Genomic DNA, 23,585 nt, shown 5'->3' on the forward strand with positions numbered 1-23,585 from the left:
GTCTGGACATAGCAAAATCCAGTAACTGCCTAAAATGCAGTAGCTTCTCCCATACACACCGTACGGTGGTACTCTTAAATAATTTGCTTAATGGTGGAAACATGGTGATGTGTGTCAGTTTAAATGTTGAGATCCTGGATTAATGCATGGATTGGAAGTGGCCTGTGATTCATACTTAGTAGCTCCTGTCCTTCCACCAGCTTAGCAATGGCTAATGGCTAAAGGCTGTTAGAATACTACAATCACCATTTTCTCTTCCATTGAACTAGCAAATCTATTACTGAATCAGGGTGCGCTGTGTCATATCTGCCTCCTTGTGCTGTTATACCCTGGGTTCCCTGGGAGGGGGTTAATAGGCATCTTCTGGAGAGCTTCTAGGGGGGAATTTTAGATGCAACAGATGGCATACATGCTTCCAGGACTAAACCTGGATGAGTGCTTGCTAAACTTCACATGAAAAGAAAGCCTAACTCACCTGAAAACTGAAGGGAAAGCCCAAGCTGGTAGACTCAGTATGATGGATTGAGCCTGTCTTTCAGGTGGCAAGAACTGGACCAGAGTGCTCTGATCTTCAGGGAAGAAAATATGTAGTTCTGTAATCTAGGGCTTGGGACTTTCTCTGATTTGAAGAAGACAGATAGGGGAGCAGCCATTGCTTGTGGCTGGAGGGGCCGTCTGCAATTAGAAAAGGAAACTGGAAATAGGGAACAAAACTGCAACTTGCTTACTGAAATGGGGAGTTCTTGTATTAGCGGGTGTTTGCACACCACCACATTCAACAGATTTTTGTGGAATAGAAACAAGCCACCTCTCCAAGTTGCTGAGTTGGGAAACTGCTGAATCAACTGAAAATAATCATAGAATCACAGAATGGTTTGGGTTGGAAAGGACCTCAAAGATCATCTAGTTCCAACCCCCCTGCCATGGGCAGGGACACCCTCCACTAGACCACGTTGCCCAAAGCCCCATCCAGCCTGGTCTTAAACACTTCCAGGGATGGGGCCTCCACAGCTTCTCTGGGCAACCTGTGCCAGGGCCTCACCACCCTCACAGTAAAGAATTGCTTCCTCATATCTAATCTAAATCTACCCTCTTTTAGTTTAAACCCATTACCCCTTGTCCTGTCACTACACTCCCTCATAAACAGTCCTTCTCCAGCTTTCCTGTAGGCACCTTTAGGTATTGGAAGGTGCTATAAGGTCTCCCTGGATCCTTCTCGTCTCCAGGCTGAACAACCCCAACTCTCTCAGCCTGTCCTCATAGGAGAGGTGCTCCAGCCCTCTGATCAGCTTCATGGCCTCCTCTGGACTCACTCCAACAGCTCCATGTCCATCTTGTACTGGGGACCCCAGAGCTGGACGCAGAGCTCCAGGTGGGGTCTCACCAGAGTGGAGTAGAGGGGCAGGATCACCTCCCTTGACCTGCTGGTCACACCTCTTTTGATGCAGCCCAGGACATGGTTGGCTTTCTGGGCTGCAAGCACACATTGTCGGGTCATGTTGAGCTTCTCATCCACCAACATCCCCAAGTCCTTCTCCTCAGGGCTGCTTTCAATCCATTTTCTGCCCAGCCTGTAGTTGTGCTTGGGATTGCGCCGACCCACGTGCAGGACCTTGCACTTGGCCTTGTTGAACTTCATGCAGTTTGTGTGGGCCCACCCCTCCAACTTGTCAAGGTCCCTCTGGATGGCATCCCTTCCCTCCAGCATGTTGACTGCACCACACAGCTTGGTGTCATCAGCAAATTTGCTGAGGGTGTTGAAGATGTTAAACAGCGCCAGTCCCAATACCAAGCCCTGAGGAATGCCAGTTGTCACTGATCTCCACTTGGACATCAAATAATAATGTCATGTTCTGCTCCTGGGAGGACCTATAGCTCCTGTGGGGTTGTCCAGCCGAATGGTGCTTCAAACTCTCAGACAAGTTATAAGTAACTGACCTAGCATGTGTTTTCTGACACTGCTTTGTAGATGCTGCCAGTGAAATTGTTGTGTTCTGGTTACAGTTTTTAATTCTATTTTTGCATCATGTAAGTAGGAAGACTAGTAATAAAGGGAAGATGTGTCTCATATACCTGCATCTACCTGCAGTTGCACTGGCATAAACTGAGCATCATATTTTCACCAGTTCTGAGAGGAATTCTGTCTGTTTATCCAGGCTCGGCATGATTGGGGCGGGGAGGGGGGGAAAGGAAATGGTTTTTGAGCTGCTGTTGGAAACAATGCTATTGCTAAATATAAGCAAGTAAAAACACAGTTGAAATGGGTTGTGCAGTAATTTTGTTTCCTGTTTTACCAATCCTATTTATTTTCCTTTTTTCCCTACAGAACAATTCAATTAAAACATCGAAGTACAACTTCTTCACTTTCCTGCCTCTCAACCTGTTTGAACAGTTTCAGCGAATAGCTAATGCTTACTTTCTTTTCTTGCTGATTTTGCAGGTATGAATTCACTGTGCTGTTTATAGCAGATTGCGTTGTCTGTTATCAAAGCTGGTCTATGTATTGATAGTTGTCATAAAGAGCAAGCTATATTCCTCTTGTGAATTGGCTTCTCAGTAAAACCTTAAAGTAGATAGAAAGTAGGGCAGAAAAAAAGCAGTTTGCTCTCTTACTTTTGGATATGAGCGTTTGAACTAAATGAAGAAAAAATTTAATTAAAGGTTTCAACAGATTGTGTACCTTTTTCATGTCCTGTCCTACTACCCCTTTGTGTCTATATCTGAGTGCTCTTGGCTGTCCTCAGATTTGCATTACTTATTCCTCCTGTAGTACAAAAGGGAAGTTGTCTCTTATCCATAGGTTTAAAGGCAAATTCCATTGGCAGCCTCAAAGGAAAGAGCAAGAAGAACAAATTTGTAACTTGTACTGTTTCCCTGGGAAGGAAGTAGTTAACATCAGGAAGGCTCAAGGTTGGAGCTAGTTTGCATAAAGCTGAATATTGCTGCTTCCTGCTCAGCAGGGTGAGGAAGGTGTCTAATATGGAGCGTATCAGACACCAGCAACACTGCTGAACCCCGTGGCTCGTAACAGCATTGAGTTGCACTTTGCCCATCACTGTTGGTAATACTACTCTCTCTGAAAGCTGAACGCACCGGAGAAATTGGTGTCAGGATTTCTGCCCCTTTGCACTTTGCTAGAATATGGATAAATGCAGTGTACTCTTTTGTTCCTGAGTCATACTGGAATACAAGTTATCAAAAAAAAGGGTATAATTTTTATTATGTTTTGAGTATGCTATTTTAAATATGATCATTTCAGTGCACACAAGTTTGTAACATCACCTCTTTCAAATGCTGTTTTTCAATTTCAGCTCAAAAAAGCATAGGCAAAACTTTGTTAGGCCTGTAACAAACTACATACATACAATCTTCTTTGCCTATTTACAGGGAATGCATTTGGGAAATTTCAGCCCACTTGTATTTTTCAAGACATTAGTGAAAGTGCCTTTTCAGCTGAGCTGACAGCACTCCTCCTGTGTTGTTGTACTGCACTCTAGCTGTTTGTCTATCAAATTCATAGTATTTCAAACAATTTGCCTTAAGTTATTCCGCTGTGTCTTTTGCTGAACCATCTAGGAGCACCTGTGTATAAAAGCATACAGCTTTTTCTGCTCCCTGCATCAAGGTAGGCTAAAGATGGCAGGCATTAGTCTTTTACATTTAAGTATTCCCCCATTTAATTTTTCCCCTCTTCTGCCCACTCACTCCATTCCTGTAGCACTGGGAGTATCTCTTCCTGCATCAAGAGTGGATGTGATGGGTAGGCTGTGGGGCCTCTGCATCCCCGCTCCTTTGGCACAGCCCAGTAGGACAGGAGGTAGTAGTTACGTGCCTCCGCAGCCTCCACAGCTGAGCAGGGCTGTGCTTGCCTTTAAACGTCATTCCTCCTGGCTGGATTTGGTGGTGCCTGCAGGATCTGGGTTGTGACAGTGCAGCGAAAGGAGCACTCCCAAAGAGCAGCTCTCCATCCTTATTCAGCTGCTTTAGTGGCATAAATGTTGACTTGATGATGCGCATGGAGTTGACACTGCCCAAATCCAATCTGAAGGACACAGTGATGCTGGTATCACATTGCTTCCATCATTACTGCTATTCTTCTAGAGGAAGGGGAGAACTATGCTGGGGTAAGACATCCTTCTCTGCATCACTGAAGGCATGACAGAGTCACCTTCAACTGTTGGGTCCTCTCACTATAAAGATGTGGGAAACAAAAATGGCTGTTTATCTTGGAAGAGCATGGTCAGCCCTGGCAACAGCTGTGTGTTTTTTATTGATATGAAGTTTACTTTAGCAAAATGTGAAGAGTTACTGAAACAAAAAATAGAAGCATTTGAAGGCTCTGCACAGCAGGCCTTGCTCAGATATCTCTGGGTCCCTCACAGCAGGCTTGCCCATGCCAATGCCTCCAGAGAAATCCACTGGGGACTTCACAATCCTAATGTTACAAACAACATTGTCAGTACTTCCTGACAGCTCCATGCTTATATCCTAAATTACAGCTTCTTTTGTAAGCAAAGTGTGTGTTCCCTGGATGTCCCACCTTTGTGGGGTCACATGTAAGTGACAGAGCTGCATTTCTGTCTTTATTTTGCATTCAGGTATCATAGAAAAATGTTATCTGCAGCTTCCACAGAAAACAGTGTTTTGCTTCCATCTGTTTGCTGAACTGGCAGGAAATTTCTCAACTCGGATCTTTTCCTCCCACAGTTGATTCCTCAGATTTCCTCGCTGGCCTGGTTTACAACAGTGGTGCCCCTAGTGCTGGTGCTGGCTGTATCGGGAGTCAAGGATGCCATCGATGATTTTGTAAGATCTGTATTGTGGACCTGTACTTTGGAGCTTGCCTGTGATTCTTCAGCGTAATGACTAAAGCAAATCACTTAAACACAGCCAGTGGCAGGCAGTTGGAGAACTGGTCTGTGGCCAAGATGGGATCTGAAATTAGATCCCCAAATCTATGGTTCATTACCTAAAAAGGAGCCAGAATTTCCAAAATGCTGAGTAGCCCAGCAGCTCCATTGACTTACTCTGAAACTGCTCAGCAGTGGTCATCAATAGGTATGTCTGGTGGCATGCACAGAAGTCTATTTTTAGGCTTCCACTTTGGAGAACTCATCCTCTGCCATCTAGCTGCAATGTAGGCAGAAAAAATATTTGGGAGGAAGTAAGCATACAACTTGTGTGTGATTTTTCAAACTTGCACAGCTTTGGCCAAAGTCTGCTCCCATCAGAGCTAATGGTCAAAGTCCCATTGACTTCATGGGGTGATGTTAAAGCAGAGTTTAGCATCTGATTTTCTCCCATTATTAAATAATTCTGATGCTCTTGGAGACTTGGTACAACTTTCCAAGTAGGCAGGTGAGAGGTAGCGAGGTGCTCTCCCAGTGAGCAATGCCAGAACATCTGTGGCTACTTTTCATGTCAGAGCAGAGGAATGGATTTCTCTGGGCACTTAGCTTACAAAACTGATGGGCAGGACGAACACCGGTTGAGTCAGGACTGTGCTAAGTGACATATAAGGCTCTAGCCTTCTCCTTCCCTCAAGAGCAAGCCCCGTGTTGCCTGTTGCTCTTTGCAGTCCATTGCTAGTGTACACATGGGCTTGACTGTGACTCAGTTGTGACTCTAATCTGCCTGACCCATTCTGCCAGCTGGGTGAAAATGTAAAATGTGAATGAACTACCTACAGCTCTTGTGTGCTTGGTTTCCTGGACGTGCCTTTTAACGTACTGATCAACTTTTCAGAATCGACACAAAAGTGACAAACACGTCAACAACCGCCCGGTCCAGGTCCTGATCAATGGCATGTAAGTCCTTTTTCTTTTGTAATTTTGACTGGGAAGAGCATTTTATTTTTAATAATTTTCTTTTTCTGTGTGATCCTAATTTAAAATTGAATTGTCTTTCACACCATTAGTTCACAGTGCAGTTCTGGACTGTGTCTGATTAATGAACCCAAGACACAATACCGCAATCAGTGCAGACATTATGGCTGTGATCTTGCACTGACAAAAAGTAAATGCTTTCTGTTCCTGGATATATATACACATTTAAATAAGTGATACTTTGAGAGTATTGTATCATTTCACTCCTTACCCTAGAAGTAAGGAGCAAGGTTATCTTCCCATGTCCATTTATGTTCATAGCATTTATTTCTGCATTAAGCAAAACTAGACATTATCAGCAAGTTATTTTAAATTAAGAAGCAGGAACAGCTTCCTCACACATCATAATACTTTGCGCGTGTGTAGCACTTCTGACTTAGATGTACTCAAAACATTTCAGCTGTGTGCTTTGGACTTTGTACTGCTAGCACTGTTCTTTCCTGCAGAAAAAACAGCAGAGACTTTGGCTTTTGCAGTTCCATGGAGTCCAGCTGTGCATAGGACACAGCTGTAGACAGCTGTGAAGTCTCTCATGACTTTTTTCTCCGTACTATAGATAGCAGTTTGTTGTGTAAGCTCCAACAGATGATCAAACAGTTAAAAATATAACTGGAAAGTGAAGAATAGGAACGGACTTTTTGTGCTTTCTGCTAAGTAAACCAGCTTCTTAGTTTACTGTGAATTAGTTACTGTGTCTAGGAAAGATACATTGAAATAGAAATTTTCTAATATTTTGCCTTTGTTCAAAAACTGGACACCATAGGTTCTGCCCAACTCCAACCAACATTGAAAAAGCAAGCCTGAGCTGAACTCAAGCTCGAATACCCAGTCCTGTTTTGACATAGCTCTTGATATTTCTCACCTCTAGATTTTGCAATACAGCTATCATGACTTGGTTACATTAGTGCTTGCAGGTTAGCTGGCTGTCTGCATGCACATCTTGCTTAGTGCTGTGAAGGCCACTGCAGACGTGGGCTTAAGTAGGTACATGGACAGCCAAAGCACATCCATTGACCTTCCTGACAGCCAGGCCCACACAGAACCAGATCTGCTGCTCTGGCCCTTAATACCACTTAGAAAAACTAACACAACTGGTAATTTTCCCAGATGTTTGGGAAGTCTGTTACACAAAGTAGAGGTTTTTTCTGAGACAACGTGGCCCTTTAGGAGAAGGAAGGGAGTAATCAGTCCAGGCAGAAGGACAGTGCACGTGGACTTGCTGCTGTTGTGGGGATTGGTCTCAGCCCTGCATGGGCCATCCCAACCACCGTTGCTGCTTTTTAAGTATTGTGGTGGTCCCTTAGCTGAGTATGGATCAGGCCACACCTTGGCACACCCTGCTCCATTTTACCTGATGGCACCTACAGTCTGGCTTCAGGAGCAGAGCGGAGTATCCTACTCAGCCAAGTGGTATTTGCTTTATGTGCCTGCTTACTAAGAGTTTTCTTGCAGGTTAAAGGACGAAAAATGGATGAATATCCAAGTGGGGGATATAATAAAACTAGAAAACAACAACTTTGTGACGGTGAGTACAGTTTCTCTCCATCCTGCTCACAGTTAGTCTCTGTAATTACTCTTATCATTCACATGCAAATTAGTCAGTAGTGATGATAACTGCCTCAGAGACCTGCAGTGTGCAGAAACCACAAGTAACATCGTGGTGCCATGCCCTCTGACTGTGTGTACTCATGCCAAGTCTGTCTGTCCGTGTTCAGGCCGATCTACTGTTACTGTCGAGCAGCGAGCCGCACAGCCTGACGTACATCGAGACAGCTGAACTGGACGGGTGAGTGAGCCTGGCCCTCAGGTGCAATCACTGCTGCCAGTGCAAGGCCAAATCTTCTTTGGTGACCCAGGGTGCTGCAAGCATATCTGCAATAGCTTTTGTAGCAAGTTTCCCAATACGTAGAATAAACTTTGGGTAGGTATCTCAGTCTTTTCTCTTAGCCAGATTATCTGGATGACATAATCACAATGAGTAGCTCCAGTAATCTCCTTAGAACTGCTATACCATCATATTAATGCATGCATACTGCAAAGGCTTTCAAATGTTGCTTACTCCAGGGCACAACTGGCCACAAGTCAGAAGGATGCAAAATTTGTATTAACTAGAATAAACTGGATCTGACCGCATCTTTATGACCCAATTTGCATTATCTTTTCTGTATTGCCTGGAGCTAGCATCAGCTAGAAGGACTAAGCAAGACCAGAGCAATGAAGTATTCATGTCTCTCCCAAGACCCTACAGACAGCACTCTGGGCTTTCCCTGTTTGATTTCTGCTGACAATGAGCTTGTAGTTCCCGTACACATAAGTGCCAGGGAATGCTTTTAGGAGGCCCTGAACAAATGCAGTGTTTCTTTGACATTGGATTTCAAACTCCCCACCTAGGTAGTCCCAGGACTAGAGTACGCTTTAGGACCAGAATACCACGGGAGAAGATCCAGAGCTCTTCTATATGCTCAGATACTTCAGGGTTCAGTGTGGGATGAGTGGCAGGACAGACTGTGAGCTGTTCGGGTAGCTGAGATGCCTGGTCTTGCATTTCGTGGAAGAAATAAGTAAGACAGAGCCACCTCACCTTCTTTGGTACCGTCGTACTATGGCCAGAATTCCTCTGGCCTCCTGACTTTGCAACTGAAAGAGACAACTATACACTTCAGCCAGGTAAAAAAGGCACATGATGGCATGGTCTGTCAGATGTCTAAGGAAGAAGAGTGTCCTCAAGAACAGAAGTGACTTTCAGGGAGAGCTTTCAGTTCACATATGACTTTCAGTTCATATTTTTGACTCATGCTATTTGTTACAGTGAAACAAACCTGAAGGTGAAGCAGGCACTGACAGTCACTGCAGAGCTTGGAGAAGATCTTCAGAAACTGACAGAGTTCAATGGTGAGTCTATGTGGAAAACTCACTTTCCAAAACATTTGCCCAAACACCAGAGTCCAGAGAGTGCCTGGGAGTCTGGCTTCCCGGCTGTTCCCCGCTCCCTGCTGGGAGGTCTCTGGATGCAGCAGCAGGAAATTGGAATGGGTGCATTGCAGTCTGTACAACAGGTATCAACAGCATTTACAGAGACAGAGATACCCCTTCACTTGCAGGTCTCGGCACCTTGCATGGCTATAACCTGAAACTGCGCTGGTGGGAACTCTCCTTCTGGACGCACACTTTTCTTTAGCATCTCTCTGTACATGTTGAGACTACCCACCTTGAACTTTAATACAAGAGTTTGTGTAATTGCATAGCAGAAACTGCTTTCCCAGATCTGCATGCTTAGTTCTGATCTCAAAATATCTTCACACTGCACTTTTACATTGATGCAGCAATGCTGATGCATCGATTCCATTTAGGTTCTGAGCAGCAGCATTTTCCAGACGCCGTGCAGACCTGAGGGCTAACTGTGCACACAGGACAGGTGACTACTTCCCAGCCTGAAGCCTTGCCATGCCAGCATTTATCTCCTCTTGATGCCACAATAAAGACTGCATTTTAAAATATTTAAAGACAAGCAGTGCAGATATGGTTAACAACCAATGTGTCTTTTCTTAGCACTGTTTTGTGTGTCAAATATAGAATGGAATGGAATGGAATGGCATAGAATAGAACATGACAGGACAGGACAGGACCATTTTAGTTGAAAGGGACCTACAACGCTCACCTAGTCCACCTGCCTGACTATTTCAGGGCTGACCAAAAGTTAAAGCATGGTGTTAAGGGCATTGTCCAAATGCCTCTTGAACATGGACAGGCTTGGGGCATCGACCACCTCTCTAGGGACCCTGTGCCAGTGTTTGACCACCCTCTCGGTACAGAAATTCTTCCTAATGTCCAGTCTGAACCTCCCCTGGTGCAGCTTTGAACCACTCTCACACATCCTGTCACTGGGTACCAGGCAGTATGTAGCAGCACATACACAGAAAGGAGCCAGAGCTTTCAAAACCAGGATAGTCCATGCTCACACATCATCTGTCTGCAGAGAGAGGATGGAGGAACAGACCAAGTGGTGTTAGTCATGCTCCGCAGTGCCCTGCTGGCTTAGGTACAAGGGCAGGATTATGGGAAGAGTCAGTATGGAAAGGGGTGGAATGAGTGCTGCTGTCCTTGGAATTTCTCAAGGACTGCAGGCTCTCAGCAAATAGTTTTAGATAAAGAAGAAAAATAATCTAAACAAAATCTCTTCAAAATAACTAGATGATTCCAGGAGAAATGGTGTGGACATGGCAGAGAGCATAGCCGAGACTGTCTCTGGTAGAGTCATCCAAAGGCATCGGCTTTTCTTTCACTTTCTACATTGAGGTTTTATGCAATAATGTGTGTGGTCTCAGCTGAGTGTCTGCTCAGTACATCAAGATTTCTCTGAAGTGATGGCTGAGGTTCTGAGTGGTTTAGGTCTTGAGAAATTTGTTTTTACAGGTGCAGTTAGATTCTTTATATTAATAGTCAGAGTGGCATGCCTTAATTATTTTCCTGAAGAGGCTGCAACATGTATCAATTTGGAAGCAAAATCTTTACCTTAAATAATTTTTCAAGCATTTTCTGTGTAATGCTTATATAAGGATACTGCATCCTTGAAACTCCATAATTAAAAAAATGTTTTGAAATATTTTGGAAAATGAAAACATTTTCTATCAAGCATTTATTTGTTCTTTAAATCTCTGTTTTACTTATGTTGTAAATAAAAGTGGCCTCTTTGCAATACTTAAAATGAATAAGATGTTTCCCAGGATTATTTATATTTGGCAGAGTACTGGGAAGAGGTCCTGGAATCAGACGCAACCTTGCATTTCCCCAGCAAACCTCTGTACAAGTATTTAAATATTTATGTAACCTTTTATCTAATTACTTCTTAAGACAGGAAAAGAGGAAAGGGTTGAACAGCTAATACAGGCACTCAGTGGAATGCTTAATGTGAGTTATGATGTTTGTTGACATCCCGATGGTTCAGATAAGGAAGATGCTTGCAAAACACTGAACTTCTTTATTTGGTTTGGGGAACTGGGAGATGACAAAGGAAACAATACTTTTTGGTTATCTACTACTTATCACATGTAGACTTGGCAGTATTTAACTCTTTCAGGTGAAATGCTTTCAGGTATCATCTTGCTGTTAATGGGAGGAGGAGACGGGAGGCATGGAGCCTTGCTGAGGTATCTTCAGCTGCACAGTTACTGGGGTCAGCGCAGGTATATTGGGTGAATCTCTAGAGCTTCTCACTTTTTTGTGATTGGTCTAATTTGGATGACTCTCTTCTGATCTCAAAATCAGCATATCAGTAACGCAGACCCACCTGCTTACTGGAAGGCAGATGTGGATGTTGACACACAAGGTAGTCACACGAGCATTGTCCCACAGCTGGCACGAGGAGAGGCACAGTCTTCTGGTGGGGGATCATGCCCTAGGTTTCGTTCACCAAAGTCTCGTTGTGCTATGTTCCAGGTTGCGCTGCAAAGCCTCCGTTTTCTTTGTGCTTTGCAAGAGGTTGCAAGGGCTGCAGTGAGGCAGATCTGGTTACTGTAGACTTTTAGAAGTGATGGAGTATGGGTCTGATTGTTCTTGGGTTAACCAGCTGATAAAATAGAAGATCAGCATAGTTATTAGTATGAGCTCTAATGTCACATGTGTCACAGAATTTCCTAATCGATCCATCTTTTAAGTCTGATGATTTGCCTGCCCTAGAGTAGAGCTACTTTTCTATGAAAAGAACGTCAATTCTTGATTTTAAAATTTGTGGTGGTGGAGACTACCACAATACTTAAAGCTGTACTTTTCTTCTGGACTTCTCTGGCTTTTGTTCCCAGTCTCTTGAGCCTGGTGTGTTTTGTCTGAGTACTGCTGAAAGCTGTATTCTCTGAAAATGCTAGTCCTTATGTAGATATTTGCAGCCTGCAATCAAAACAACTTGAACGTTCCTGCTGATTAACTGAACAGACTGAACTCTTGGATTCCCTTTCAATAAGGCGCATTTGTATTTTCCAGTTCTTTTCAGTACATCCACAGGGCTTTGCTTTGAATCTTTAAATGTCAGGTGCAAACGTTGATTTAAGTAATCATTTTTATACTGAAGTATCTGTGTTTACAGTTTTGTGTGAACACATTTTATTACAAGAAATAAATATTAAGCGTAGAAACAGAAACAGGCTCTCCAATCACTTACAGTGTCAGCTGCATGGCCAAAGAAGGTAGCACTATCTTTTCTCATGTGTCACTGGGACTTAAGTTATAAAACAGATGAAATTAAAAAACAGTGAACAAAGACACCTCACTTAATTACTCTTTTGTAGCCTTCAGGCTATGATTTTTCTCGCTTGGGCTCCTGCATTTTTAAAGAAAATGGAATAGGAATTATATGAGGTCAGTACTTTTAGCTAAAGTTATCCAGTGACATCCTACCACTATGGACTTGCTGTGAAAGGATTAAAAGTATGTTGCTGGTTCAACATTTCTTCTCACCCACATAAAAGCTGTGGAAACTTTGTTTTGTACTCTACCAGTAAAAAATTGCCATGTTCAAAGAACAGGGTAAATCCAAGTTCATTGTGTTCATTGGATTATGACATGATATGGGGAAGGAGCAATATCCCAAAACATCAGTAAATGTAGGATGATGGGAACAACAGGGTCAGGAGTGGACTGCAGTTACAGTGTGAAATACTCCCTGTCTGGGGAACAGCTGAGAATGCAGTTTGGACTGACATCTTTCTGGGCCAAAATTTCCATTTTTGTTTTTACTTTCCTTTTACAGGTGAAGTCAAATGTGAGGCACCAAATAACAAACTGGATAAGTTCACAGGAACTCTTACTCTTCGGGGAGAGAAGTATGCCCTGGACAACGAGAAGATGTTGCTGAGGGGCTGTACTATTAGGAACACAGAGTGGTGCTTTGGTCTCGTTATTTATGCTGGTAGGTAGAAAAATTGACATGTGAATTGCAGAGCACAGCACCGCTGGCATGGAAGTACATCACACCCAGTACGCACAAAAGAACCATATATTTTCCTCTTTGGAAAGTATGTTTCTACCAGGTACAAGAACAAAAAGAAAATGGTACATGAGATCCTTTGGTTTAACTCTCAGCTAGAAATTATGCCTATTACAGGGGATTTTAATCTGAGAATTTTTACAGTGGTCTGTAAGAGAAAACTGGATTGCAAGTGCTACATTACAACATCCAATTCCATCTTGATTAAGTGCTTTAGTAAGCAGAAGTAATCTTTTATTTCAGAAATGCATGCAGCAAAGTACATGAGAGAAGTCTTGATCAATCAATAAGAAAGAATATAAGAAAGATTAAATCTGTTTAAGAATTAAAGCTGAATTAAATCTGCCTTTACTGGCCCACACTGGGCCAATAAGAGTCTTTCTCTCTCCAGGCTTGTTCAAAATTGTTCACTCTAAGGGTACTCAATTAAAAATTCCACATAATTTCTATGTGATTTTAATCGTTATTGGAATATCAGGATCATCAGTAATATTATTGTAGACCATTAGATCTATGCTTTTTATGAGCATAGACCTTCTATTGTTTCTATAGTGCTGTAGACATGTGAGATGATATATAATATGTCACCAATAACACAGCAGTATCAGGTATTCTGTGAAAAGTAATTAAACCTGAAAGGGAGGATTGCCTGTTGAAACAAGAGAACAGGGTCAAAATCCAGATTTAATAGCTTTACGTGACTCTCTCCATATAATCTAAGGCAAGTGACATAACCTTTTTCTGCTTAAGTTTCCCACCGGCACTGTAAAAACTGTATGTACCTGCCTTCAAGAAAGCTGTGATGGGTATTTATGCTGTAAAGCACAGTGGGGCCTCAGAGGGATTCAGCTTTAGAACTGCTAAGCTTTATTACTAAAATTCCCAAGTCTCTTTCATCTCCAGGGCCAGACACCAAACTAATGCAGAACAGTGGAAAAACAACTTTTAAACGGACGAGCATTGATCGGCTCATGAATGTCCTTGTGTTGGTGGTAAGTCTGATTAATGTGTCTTCATTTCTTCAGATGTATTCATCATTTCCAGATGCTCTACCTCTTTGTCCACACATATGAGGGAATATCAGAAATGACTAATGATAAAAAGAAAAATTATGCAATAACTTATTAGCAGCCTGAGTTCTGGAGCTCCTCTACCAGCCCATCTTGCAAAGCAAGGCCATTACATTGACAGCATTAAGGACCTTTCCTCTGAGCTTTTCATTTGCTCTGCTCTTCCTTGCTCTGCATTTTTTTTTTTTTTGGTGAGAATCACTTTGAAGCCTTCAAATGCCTTTTTTTCCCTAGTAATTTTGTCATTTTCTATTTAAATAAACATTAGCAGTTCTCCCTCTTCCTCCTGATTTCTTGGCATCTCTGGTGATATCTGCATAGGACTTTGTAACTAAGTTTGTTAATTTACATGATGCCAGCTTCCGACTTAACACATTATGGTAAAATATTAGACATGGTCTCATTAATACTCGGAAAATGGTGGTTTTAGCAGCTGGGAAATTTGAGAACACTAATCTTATATAGCAGGCACTCTCCTCAAATTGGAAAACAGATCTGATTTGAGCGTTAAGCTTGTCAGTGGTTTTAACAAATGGCAAATACTTCCAGGCAGAGGTAGTGATTCTTTTACAGAGTCTCCCAAGACTTTACTGCCTGAGTTCAAAGCCACTCGGGAGAGGAAGACATACGCTCTGATACTGCTTTATTCAATGTTGCTTGAAGAAAAGCTCTTTAGTTTCAGGCTTTTATTTTCCTTTGGGTGCAAGTTTGTCATGCTTTTTCATCTGTGACGCATCACCTTCAGTTTATGACACCAGAAAGGTCTCGTGACCACTCTTCCCTCTTCTTCTCACCTGCCCTTGCTCTCCAGTCCAACCTGACAGCCAGGCTTGGTCCAGAATCCATCCCCAGGTGCTACAGCAAGCCCTGGAGAAGGCATCCAACAGCAGTCTGTCCATCACAGCAAGGCTATCCTGAGCTCTCCCTGCCCTCCGTGACTTCATGCCTCCTCAGCACTTGGGCTTCTAGGCACCACTCTCCAACCTTGCCACTTCATCACAGACCCTGTCCTCCTGCTTTTTTCTCAGAATCCCAAAAGCTCTTTAAGTGGGCCCAGGGGTTGGTGATGTTAGTGGACAGAGCCAGTTGTACCTCTGCAAGACTGAAATTGTACCAAAGCAGCAGGGGTTAGCCCAGCTCCCAGAGCTCTGAAGCAGTGTTCTGAACATCTGCGTGTGCATATTTGCTGTAAAGCAGTGCCAAAGCACAGAGAGCCACTCCAGGGTCATCTTCAAGCCCTCTTGAGTCCTTGCTCTGTGTACAGGAAGGACATGTCTTTGACTTCAGTAACCTTACACCAACCTTCACCAAATGAAAATCTCAATTACCATCATTAGCTTGTTTTCTTCCCTTACACTTAATGGGACAGCAAAACCAAACAAGACTTGGGCCTCTTACATTCAAAATTTTGCAAGCATTTGAAAAACTTAACATTTTCCTGTGTTCTGCTGTGCTCTAGCTGGAGAGGAGGGTGGGCTGTGGGGTAGGGCTATGGGGGATCCACAGGGCACAGAAACAGAGCAGAGAAAAACTGAACAGGGAACTCAGAATTTAGCGTTCGATTAAGATTTGCCAAATCTCCTTTCACAAGTCAAGGGTCCCACCCAGAGCTTTCAGACTGTTTGGCCTCTCTTCAAGAACGCAAACGAGATGAATTTGCCTCCTGGCTCCATTTTAAAAAAAATGAGAAAGTTGCAACCGATTGCATCAGCCTCTGCCTGAGTTTTTGGGCGCTGATGGAGCCAAGGGTGTGTTTTTCTCCTTTACACATTTTTAAGGCATCTAACATTTTGGTGTCTAAGTAAAACTCTGTCCTACCCTATGCACCAGGCTCTTTGCACACCCAAGGGGATGTGGCATCAGGTCCTTCCAGCTCACTGGGTGGTCGAAGGTTACAAAGCGTGGTCATAAAAAGAGGCAGTGTATTGCGCTCTTGAGTTCGGAAATACAAAGCCGCCACAGCTTGCTATAAATAGGTCACTTTTAGTGTAATGAAACTTGTTCCATGTTAACAGCGGCAAAGCTATTTTGTGCTTAATTGTCCATAAAACTTCCAGGCACAAAGCAGTGTTTAAGCAGGGCTCACCAACGGAGTCCTGGTTAAATGTGGCCCTGGTCTGTCCCAACAATGGTTAATCAGGAATGAACCTTTCCAGATGGCAACTATAGCTGTTTTTTCACGTTTGGAAGTGTTTCTCAGAGATCTGAGAGAGAAGGGAATGTTCCTCCACCAAGGACGCACCCGCCAGCTCCAAGAATGCTTTTTCTTCCAAAACTTTTTAGCAGGCTTGGGGGAGCACGTTTCAGAGAAATAGGGCTGTCACCGTCATCTCTTGAACAACTTATTGCTTCAAATCCCAGAGCAGAACTCAAAAGTGCCAATAAAGAAACCGAGACAGTTTTTTAATTCACAGTCCAACAGGAAATATTTGTCAAAAGTCACCTCCTCTTTATACGAATCCTACTCAGTCCTGCAGAGGACATTTCATAGGCGCCGCATGGGCAGGACCCAGGGAGGGAAGATGTTCATACTGTGAAGCCCCACGAGCATTCACAAGCCTACAATCAGCGTTTTTAATGTCCTTCTCTTGCAGAGCTGTGGTTATGATTACAACACCCTGCACATAGTTGTTACTCTGCACAGAAATTAATCTCCGGGGCTGCTGTTAACGATTCGGTCTTTTGCATTTCTCTCAAAGCAAACAGCATGCTAGTGACTTCTGTGTAAGCAGGATTATTGCACACAAGTTGAGCTGTTAGGGATCAGACCATTGACATCCAAAATGCACATAAAGCAAAATGTACATAAGGCAAGTGCAGTCATAGACAAGAGCTGCTGTGATATAGGAAAGTTCAGCTGCTGTCTTGCCCCATGTGTATTTCTGTTGCTAAATCATACGTTGAACTTCCTACATGGATTGTGGTATTCTACAAACTGACAATTTTTAACCTGTGGGGCAGTGAGGAATTATTCAGACTACAGCGATAAGATAGAAAAGCCAGCTGGCTCTTCTAATCAATTTCTTTCATAACAGACAAGGTCTGCAGACAGAAGTAATATCTCTTACTTGACCAATAGAAATATCTATAAAAATGGACAGGCTTGTCTGTTCTCTATGTCTATTCGTTTAATAAAGGACGTTACCTGTCCCTGGGTCATGCCTCTCATATATCAAGTCACGAGGTTTACAACAGCACAAATCGAAGTCTGTTTTTACTGCTGGTCACAGAGGTTTAAAAACACTGCACCACATTCCTTACCAGCAAGCAGTATCATCTCCATTTTGCAAGTGGAGTAATTTATTGGTCCTCCCACAATTAAATAGAAAACCTGCTACTTGATGTGGGAAATAAATGTGTCCCCTGATACTCAGTCCAGCACCTTTACTTACTGCAGTCCCCTTTTAGCAGCTTCTTTGTACTAAAATTCAAGGTGGTTGTATGTGAACTTTTCATCAAGTGATTCAAATTACTCCATAAAAGTACCCTTTCTCCTCTCATAGATTACCTCAGCAATACAACTATCAGCTTTACCAGCAATGTTTCTATGTTTGTACCTCAATTACTGTTTTTTAAAAAGGTTGATTACTGTTGTAATGTGATTGTTACTGGGTGGCCTTATGCACAATTTCCTCCCTAATGACAGTACTTGCAAGAGATGATTTTTAATTGCTTTGTTGTGCAGCCTAATGATTCCATATCTTCACATTTTTATGAGGATGTTGGTTGTTTTAAGTCAAATGTTTGGAGAAGACCTTATCAACAGAACAGGTTTTGTTATCATTTGTCCAAGAATGATGTCAAACTAACTTCAGTTTGTCTTTCCCTTGATCACCATTTCTACCTTTCAAATGCTGGAATTGTATTAGGAGATTTTTCAGTGTGGTGGAGCTTCTCAGTTTTCAAAACGTTGTTAAAAATTAACCTCACTGGTTAAGAGAATTTCTCAGCTAGTCCCTCTAAGCTTTCATCTTTAAATTACCTGGACCCACTGGATTGAAAATACTTATTATTAGCTACATAGTGTTCCTTGTCACAGAAGATAATCTGTCTTTTCCATCTGCTGCATCATATGGGATAGATACTTCCTTCTGCTTCCTTCTTCCTTCATTCATGGAAAACTGTTGTCGTGAACATGTCTGCCTTTTATACCCCTCTGTTCATGAGTTTACTGTTTTCTTTTTTTTTATATTTTATATGACTCTAACATATTCATAGTTCTGTAATTCCCTGCAGTTTATATTAATGTCTGTTAACTTCCCTTCTTCCCCTTCTTTTTGTATACTTTTCCACATAATTGTATTACTATGTTCTTATTTTCTTTTAATCAAAAATTCTTTATGACATATGTAATGTTTTAGTGTCTATTAAATGGTGTTCCTGAGCAAGTCCCAGTTTTCACTAAGGTGTCCCACTTTGAAATTCTCTTCCCAGTTGCTGTTCCCCTTGTCACTTCAGGCTTCAGGAAACAGGCTTCTGTACAGTCCAAGGATACACATCACTAGTTAGTGTTGCTTTCTGTTTGCTCAAAGGAAATGTAATCAGATTGTGATGGCAGGTACCAAGGCAACCATTAATTCTGAGTCAGTGATTAACTCTCCCTTAACCATCAGAATGATATCCGGTGCTGAATTCCAAACTGCACAGTGCTGGATTTTCTGTATTGCAAATTATCTTTAGCAGTTTTTCAGAAATGGTGAGGAAAACTATGATACATCCAGCAAATGGCCAGGTAAAGTCCCCCAGGTCGTTTCTGTTCCCAAGCATGCAGCCAGATGTTTGAGGACCCACAGTTCAACTCAACTCTAATAAGATTTGATGGTCTGCAGCCAGCTACCCATGAACACCTTGGATTAGGTGTCTGCTTGGGACTTAAATCCCCAGCTGTTTGAAGTCTTGTGATTCCAGATTGCCAGACTCTACACTGTGTAATTTTGTCCTTGAGGTAAAAGTGTCATAACTTTGCTGATTTTCCTCCTTCATCCCTAGGAACATTTTCCTGTGATTCAGGCTGTCCAATCCAATCTCATTAGGGTCTTCTGATTAACCTGTACATAATAAACTCCTTGTTTCTAAAATGGAATATTTGTGGGCTTTTTTTGCAGATCTTTGCGTTTTTAGCACTGATGTGTCTTATCCTGGCTATTGGCAATGGCATCTGGGAGTATGATAAAGGCTACTACTTCCAGGTCTATCTGCCCTGGGCAGAAGGTGTCAACTCTGCCTCCTACTCCGGCTTCCTCATGTTCTGGTCGTACGTGATCATTCTAAACACGGTGGTGCCAATTTCACTCTACGTCAGGTATGTGCCAGAACCTCCTTTCATGTTTCATCTTAGAAGTTTAGCCTTTGCCTTAGCTGGGAACAGACACAGACACAAAAGCAACCCTATTGTAGATGGCCACACATGACCACAGCGATGCTTTTCTTTCTGCTGCCTTCAGAGGTCTTTGCCAGGGTTGGAGAGGGAACAACATTGAGCCCTGGAAGAGGGAAGGATGATTTTTCAATTAAAGGGGAGGTGTAGGTGTAGGATGCTATAGGAGTAAGACTGGAAGCCTGTTACTGGTAGCATCTTGTTCTCTCTTACTTGCACTGCCCATCAAACAAAGTGAAAGGCACATTCTTTGAGGTGGTCGTAGGATTCATGTGAGTTGTGGATTGCCAAGTAAGTAGGCATAATCAGGTTAAGGATCCATAGTATAGTACTTCATGCTATATGAGCAGAGTGAACGTTGCCACTTCCCAGAGAATGTAGTGCTATATTGGTTATTGCACATAGGCAAGGAGGTAGAAAGAGTGTGTCTGTGATGCTCTCAAAACCTTGAGGTTGGGGTGTGGACTGAGTAGGCCTGTATAGTTTATCGTTGCCCCTAACTCTTCAGGCAGCTTTGCTACTGAGACTTTCTTTTGTGTTGGTAAATATGAGGAATTAATCCCGTTACTGTCCAGTATGTCACACCAGCAGCAAAGTGGAAATTCATGTCATCTGCAAGCTGATATGGCTCCTTGGTTGTTTTGAGTTACACAATGACTCGTTTGTTGTGGAGCTGTGCCCACAACTCAGCCCAGCCCAGAGCCCTGCTGGAAACCTTCCCCATCTGAGCACCACTCGCCAAACTGCGCCAAGTGAAAACCACAGCTCCTGCCTCACTTTTCTGTCTGAAAACTTCTGTGGCTTTCCAAATACATTTATAAGATGTTGTTTTATAAATAGAGGAAAGGAATTTGCTATGAACCTAACATCATTTCAGTGGGACTTGCTTCAGCATTGCTTACTACAGGTCATATGAGGACAACCTGATGAGTACACCCTGTACTCACTCAGCCTTCAAAGTTGTCTTCTAATTGCAATCGCTAATGATGGTGCTGAAGATAAAGATCTTGTCCCTTAAACTAATGAATATTCCATCACCTTCTCCTTCTCCAGTGTAGAGATTATACGCTTGGGTAACAGTTTCTACATTGATTGGGACCGTAAAATGTATTATCCGCTGAATAATACACCGGCTCAGGCCCGTACCACTACACTCAATGAAGAGCTGGGGCAGATCAAGTACATCTTCTCAGACAAAACAGGAACTCTTACTCAGAACATCATGTGTTTCAACAAGTGCTCCATCAACGGCAAAGCCTATGGTATGCTATCTATTTGTCTTATTCTCTGGGTTTTATTCTATTATATGCCTCTTGGTCCACCGAAACTAAATGTGACATTCAGAAGAGAGTGTCTTGTAAGAAACTGCAGTGAGCAAGTGCAGGGCTGCCCATCAGGGCTGCCTGGACAGCCCTGATTACATCACTTGCATATCTTGTTATCATTTTCCTGTCCCTTGTTTCCCTTTTTTGCCACCCTTTTACCTCCCTTTTTCTGCCCCAGTATTGTCCCAACAAAAGAACCTGCACCTTATTACTTTTTCCTCACTGTTCCCAGTTTTACTACATCTGTACTGAAATTGGGGTGGGGGGGGGGCGGGGGGGTGGTGTTGATATCACTGCCTAGACAATCTCAGCCTTTTATGGTATTATTGACATGGTTTCCCAGGTGTTGCTAACACTGCAAAACATAATACATAACTCCCGTAAATAACTCCCTCTTAACTGCTTGTGAAATCAGCCATCCCTCATGGTGTTATCTGCAGATTTTGTCAGCTTCTCACACCATTAGCTCTCACATTCAGCAATTTCTCATGTCATAAGCAGCAGTTCTCCTCATCCTGTTGAGGTAGCTGAGCCTTCGGTCGGCACCTAGTCAATGGCCTGGTCATTTGTCTTTAGCCCTGACATGCTTCACCTACCAGAACAGAGAAAAGTTTTAGGGAGTTGGAAAAAATAGGAAACAAAAGTTGTTAGCTCTGTTCGATCCTAACAGTCATTGACTTAAAAGGGTCCTTCATCGTATGGCCCCAGGCAGTTTTCTTCATACTGCTCAAGAGGTGCTAACAATTCATAAACTGACTAATGGATTAACAACATTAGATTCCCCCAGAGAAATTAGTCACCCCTTATCGTAGACTGATGCTTGTTTTGCCTGTGTCAGACCTGCTGATGGACTAGCGCGCCAGAAAGATTGTATTTTTTTCTCAGTGCTATCAGCTGGCCTAATAAAAGAAGTCACTCCTTCCTATAAATCTCGGTTTGTGTATACTTGGAGACCACCATATCTCAAAGAGCGCTACTCTGCTAGCCAACATTAGTGCTGCTAATCAGTTTGAAAAAATATTCAGTCTGTTCATTCATTCAGTTCAATTGACTTTTCCAAAGTGGATGTCTCCAGTAACATAGACGTAGGATGTGGATTCAAGAAATGAATGGGAAATATGCGGAAAGAAGGTGGACAGTCTATTGCCTATAGTTTTCTAAATGCTTAGCTTCTTCCTAGGAATATACTTCTTTGGATTTGCTGCTCAGGGGCATTTGGGAAAGCCATGCTAGAAAGGATGAATTAGTTCTGCTACCAGGGAAGGTTCTCTGGAGGCCTATACTTCCTACTGGGAAAGAGGTGTCTAAAAGCCTCTGGGTTACAGTTCCCAGGGGATCAACTGATGTACAGTTCTCAGGAGACATTGCTTCTGAGTTTCTTCTACACCCTTAGGGCTTTTGTGAGGGAGTACCAGTACCTACATTGACTTGGGTCATAGTTGAGGTTGCTGGTGCAGGTATGGATCTATCATTCATGTAATTTACTGTATTTCAATCTTATTTCAATGAAGTGGTGAATCCGGCTGGGCGGGGCACAGTCCAGACCTTCCAAGTGAAATTTTTGTTCAGGCAGAAGCAGTTTCAATAGTGTTTCCTGGAGATGAGATATCTTCCATTTCTGTGACCAGATCATCAGTTCAGGGAAAATGAATGGAGCAGCCTTGCTACCTAGACATAGGAAGAACTGGCTTTGACAAATGCTTCTCTGTAGTTGTCCAGGGACTGTTGCAAACCCAGTGTGACCCAGGAGCTGGATTTTGTCTCACATTACAAAGGGAAGATACAAGAGAAGTCATCCCCTGAAAGCACCTTTGTTTCCTAGCCAGCACTACGTCCTTTCTGGGTTCAGCTTGAGCCAAATCTTCTTTGCCCAAACATCAGTCATTTTTATGGTAACTGCTTTGCATTTCAAGCATCTGTCAGTCTCTGGATTTTATCATGGATTAACCTAGGAACTGGTATGAATCATTGGTCTCCAGTACCTATGTCAAGACATTTGTGCTTACTGAAACTTTTTTAGCTAGATAATACCTTCAAAACACTTAAACAAATTTTTGTGGTAGAGAAGCTCAGAGACTGAATTTATCCAGAGTTTGTGGCTATAACCTCAGTCTTTCTTGCTTGCAGGTGATGTGTATGATATGTCTGGGCAAAGAATAGAAATAAATGAGGTAAGTGCTCAAGCACTAGCAGGATCTGTGCTTTCTGTGAACCTGGCTGCATAGGTGCTAGTGGACACAACCCACCCAGGCATAGCTCATGCTTTTGACCCTAAAAGAGATGATGCTCTTGACCCTGACAACAGGGATGTGTGTTCTCACAGATGTCAGAGGACTGGCAGAGTTGCATTTCCTTCCAGTAAGCCTGGCTGGGTAGCCTGCGTGCCCACTGCTCCCTCAGCTTCACTTGACATCCTGGTACATGCACAGCTCCTCTTGAATACTTGGCCATTGATATTTGTTGGAAGCTTGGACACTGGTGAATTTTATTATCCTTGGCAGTTAATTAAAGCTTTGTCGAGGAATTAGTGAGTTCAGTTTGTATCGATAACAAGGTCACTGTCAAATTGCCCTAATGTCTGGACATTAGAAAGTGTGAAAATGGGTGACTTCTCAATTTCTTTCTAGCCTCTGCTTGCTGGCACAAACCCACGTCTTGGATTTCACTGCCTAAAATGTCTGAAATCTGCATGCAGTAATCCAAGTAACAAACAGCAAGATGATGATGAAAATCTCACTCCTCATCCCAGTAATTCATTTCCAGGCCATTTAAAACTTAAATTACCCACTGAAATTGGCTATTTGTGCCAAGTGCTGTGCCACTCGCTCTCGCTCAGGCAGCAAAATGCAAAGGGCTGACTTGCCTGGGGAGACACGCTGGTCTCCTGCCAACTGGCTGCCCAGCAGCTCCTCCCGCCCATGTTACTCGCCGGAGCAGAGTCCTGCAGGT

General features: G+C 42.9%; 1 protein-coding gene across 7 annotated transcripts in view; it reads left to right on the forward strand.

The window, feature by feature from the left end:
• LOC129199234 (phospholipid-transporting ATPase FetA-like) overlaps positions 1 to 23,585 on the forward strand; it is an 87,376-nt gene that overhangs the window by 39,825 nt on the left and 23,966 nt on the right. For 6 of the 7 annotated variants that reach the window (XM_054809369.1, XM_054809372.1, XM_054809368.1 and 3 more), the window contains 11 exons: positions 2,327 to 2,440; positions 4,708 to 4,806; positions 5,746 to 5,807; positions 7,338 to 7,410; positions 7,601 to 7,671; positions 8,695 to 8,777; positions 12,628 to 12,786; positions 13,768 to 13,856; positions 19,040 to 19,236; positions 20,365 to 20,573; positions 22,764 to 22,807. In XM_054809369.1, coding sequence (XP_054665344.1) covers positions 2,327 to 2,440; positions 4,708 to 4,806; positions 5,746 to 5,807; positions 7,338 to 7,410; positions 7,601 to 7,671; positions 8,695 to 8,777; positions 12,628 to 12,786; positions 13,768 to 13,856; positions 19,040 to 19,236; positions 20,365 to 20,573; positions 22,764 to 22,807 — 1,200 coding nt within the window. The remainder of the gene's footprint in view (positions 1 to 2,326; positions 2,441 to 4,707; positions 4,807 to 5,745; positions 5,808 to 7,337; positions 7,411 to 7,600; positions 7,672 to 8,694; positions 8,778 to 12,627; positions 12,787 to 13,767; positions 13,857 to 19,039; positions 19,237 to 20,364; positions 20,574 to 22,763; positions 22,808 to 23,585) is intronic. The other variant, XM_054809373.1, reaches the window with a different exon arrangement.

Source organism: Grus americana, chromosome Z (genome assembly GCF_028858705.1).
Source record: "Grus americana isolate bGruAme1 chromosome Z, bGruAme1.mat, whole genome shotgun sequence".
In the NCBI taxonomy this organism is placed as follows: domain Eukaryota; kingdom Metazoa; phylum Chordata; class Aves; order Gruiformes; family Gruidae; genus Grus; species Grus americana.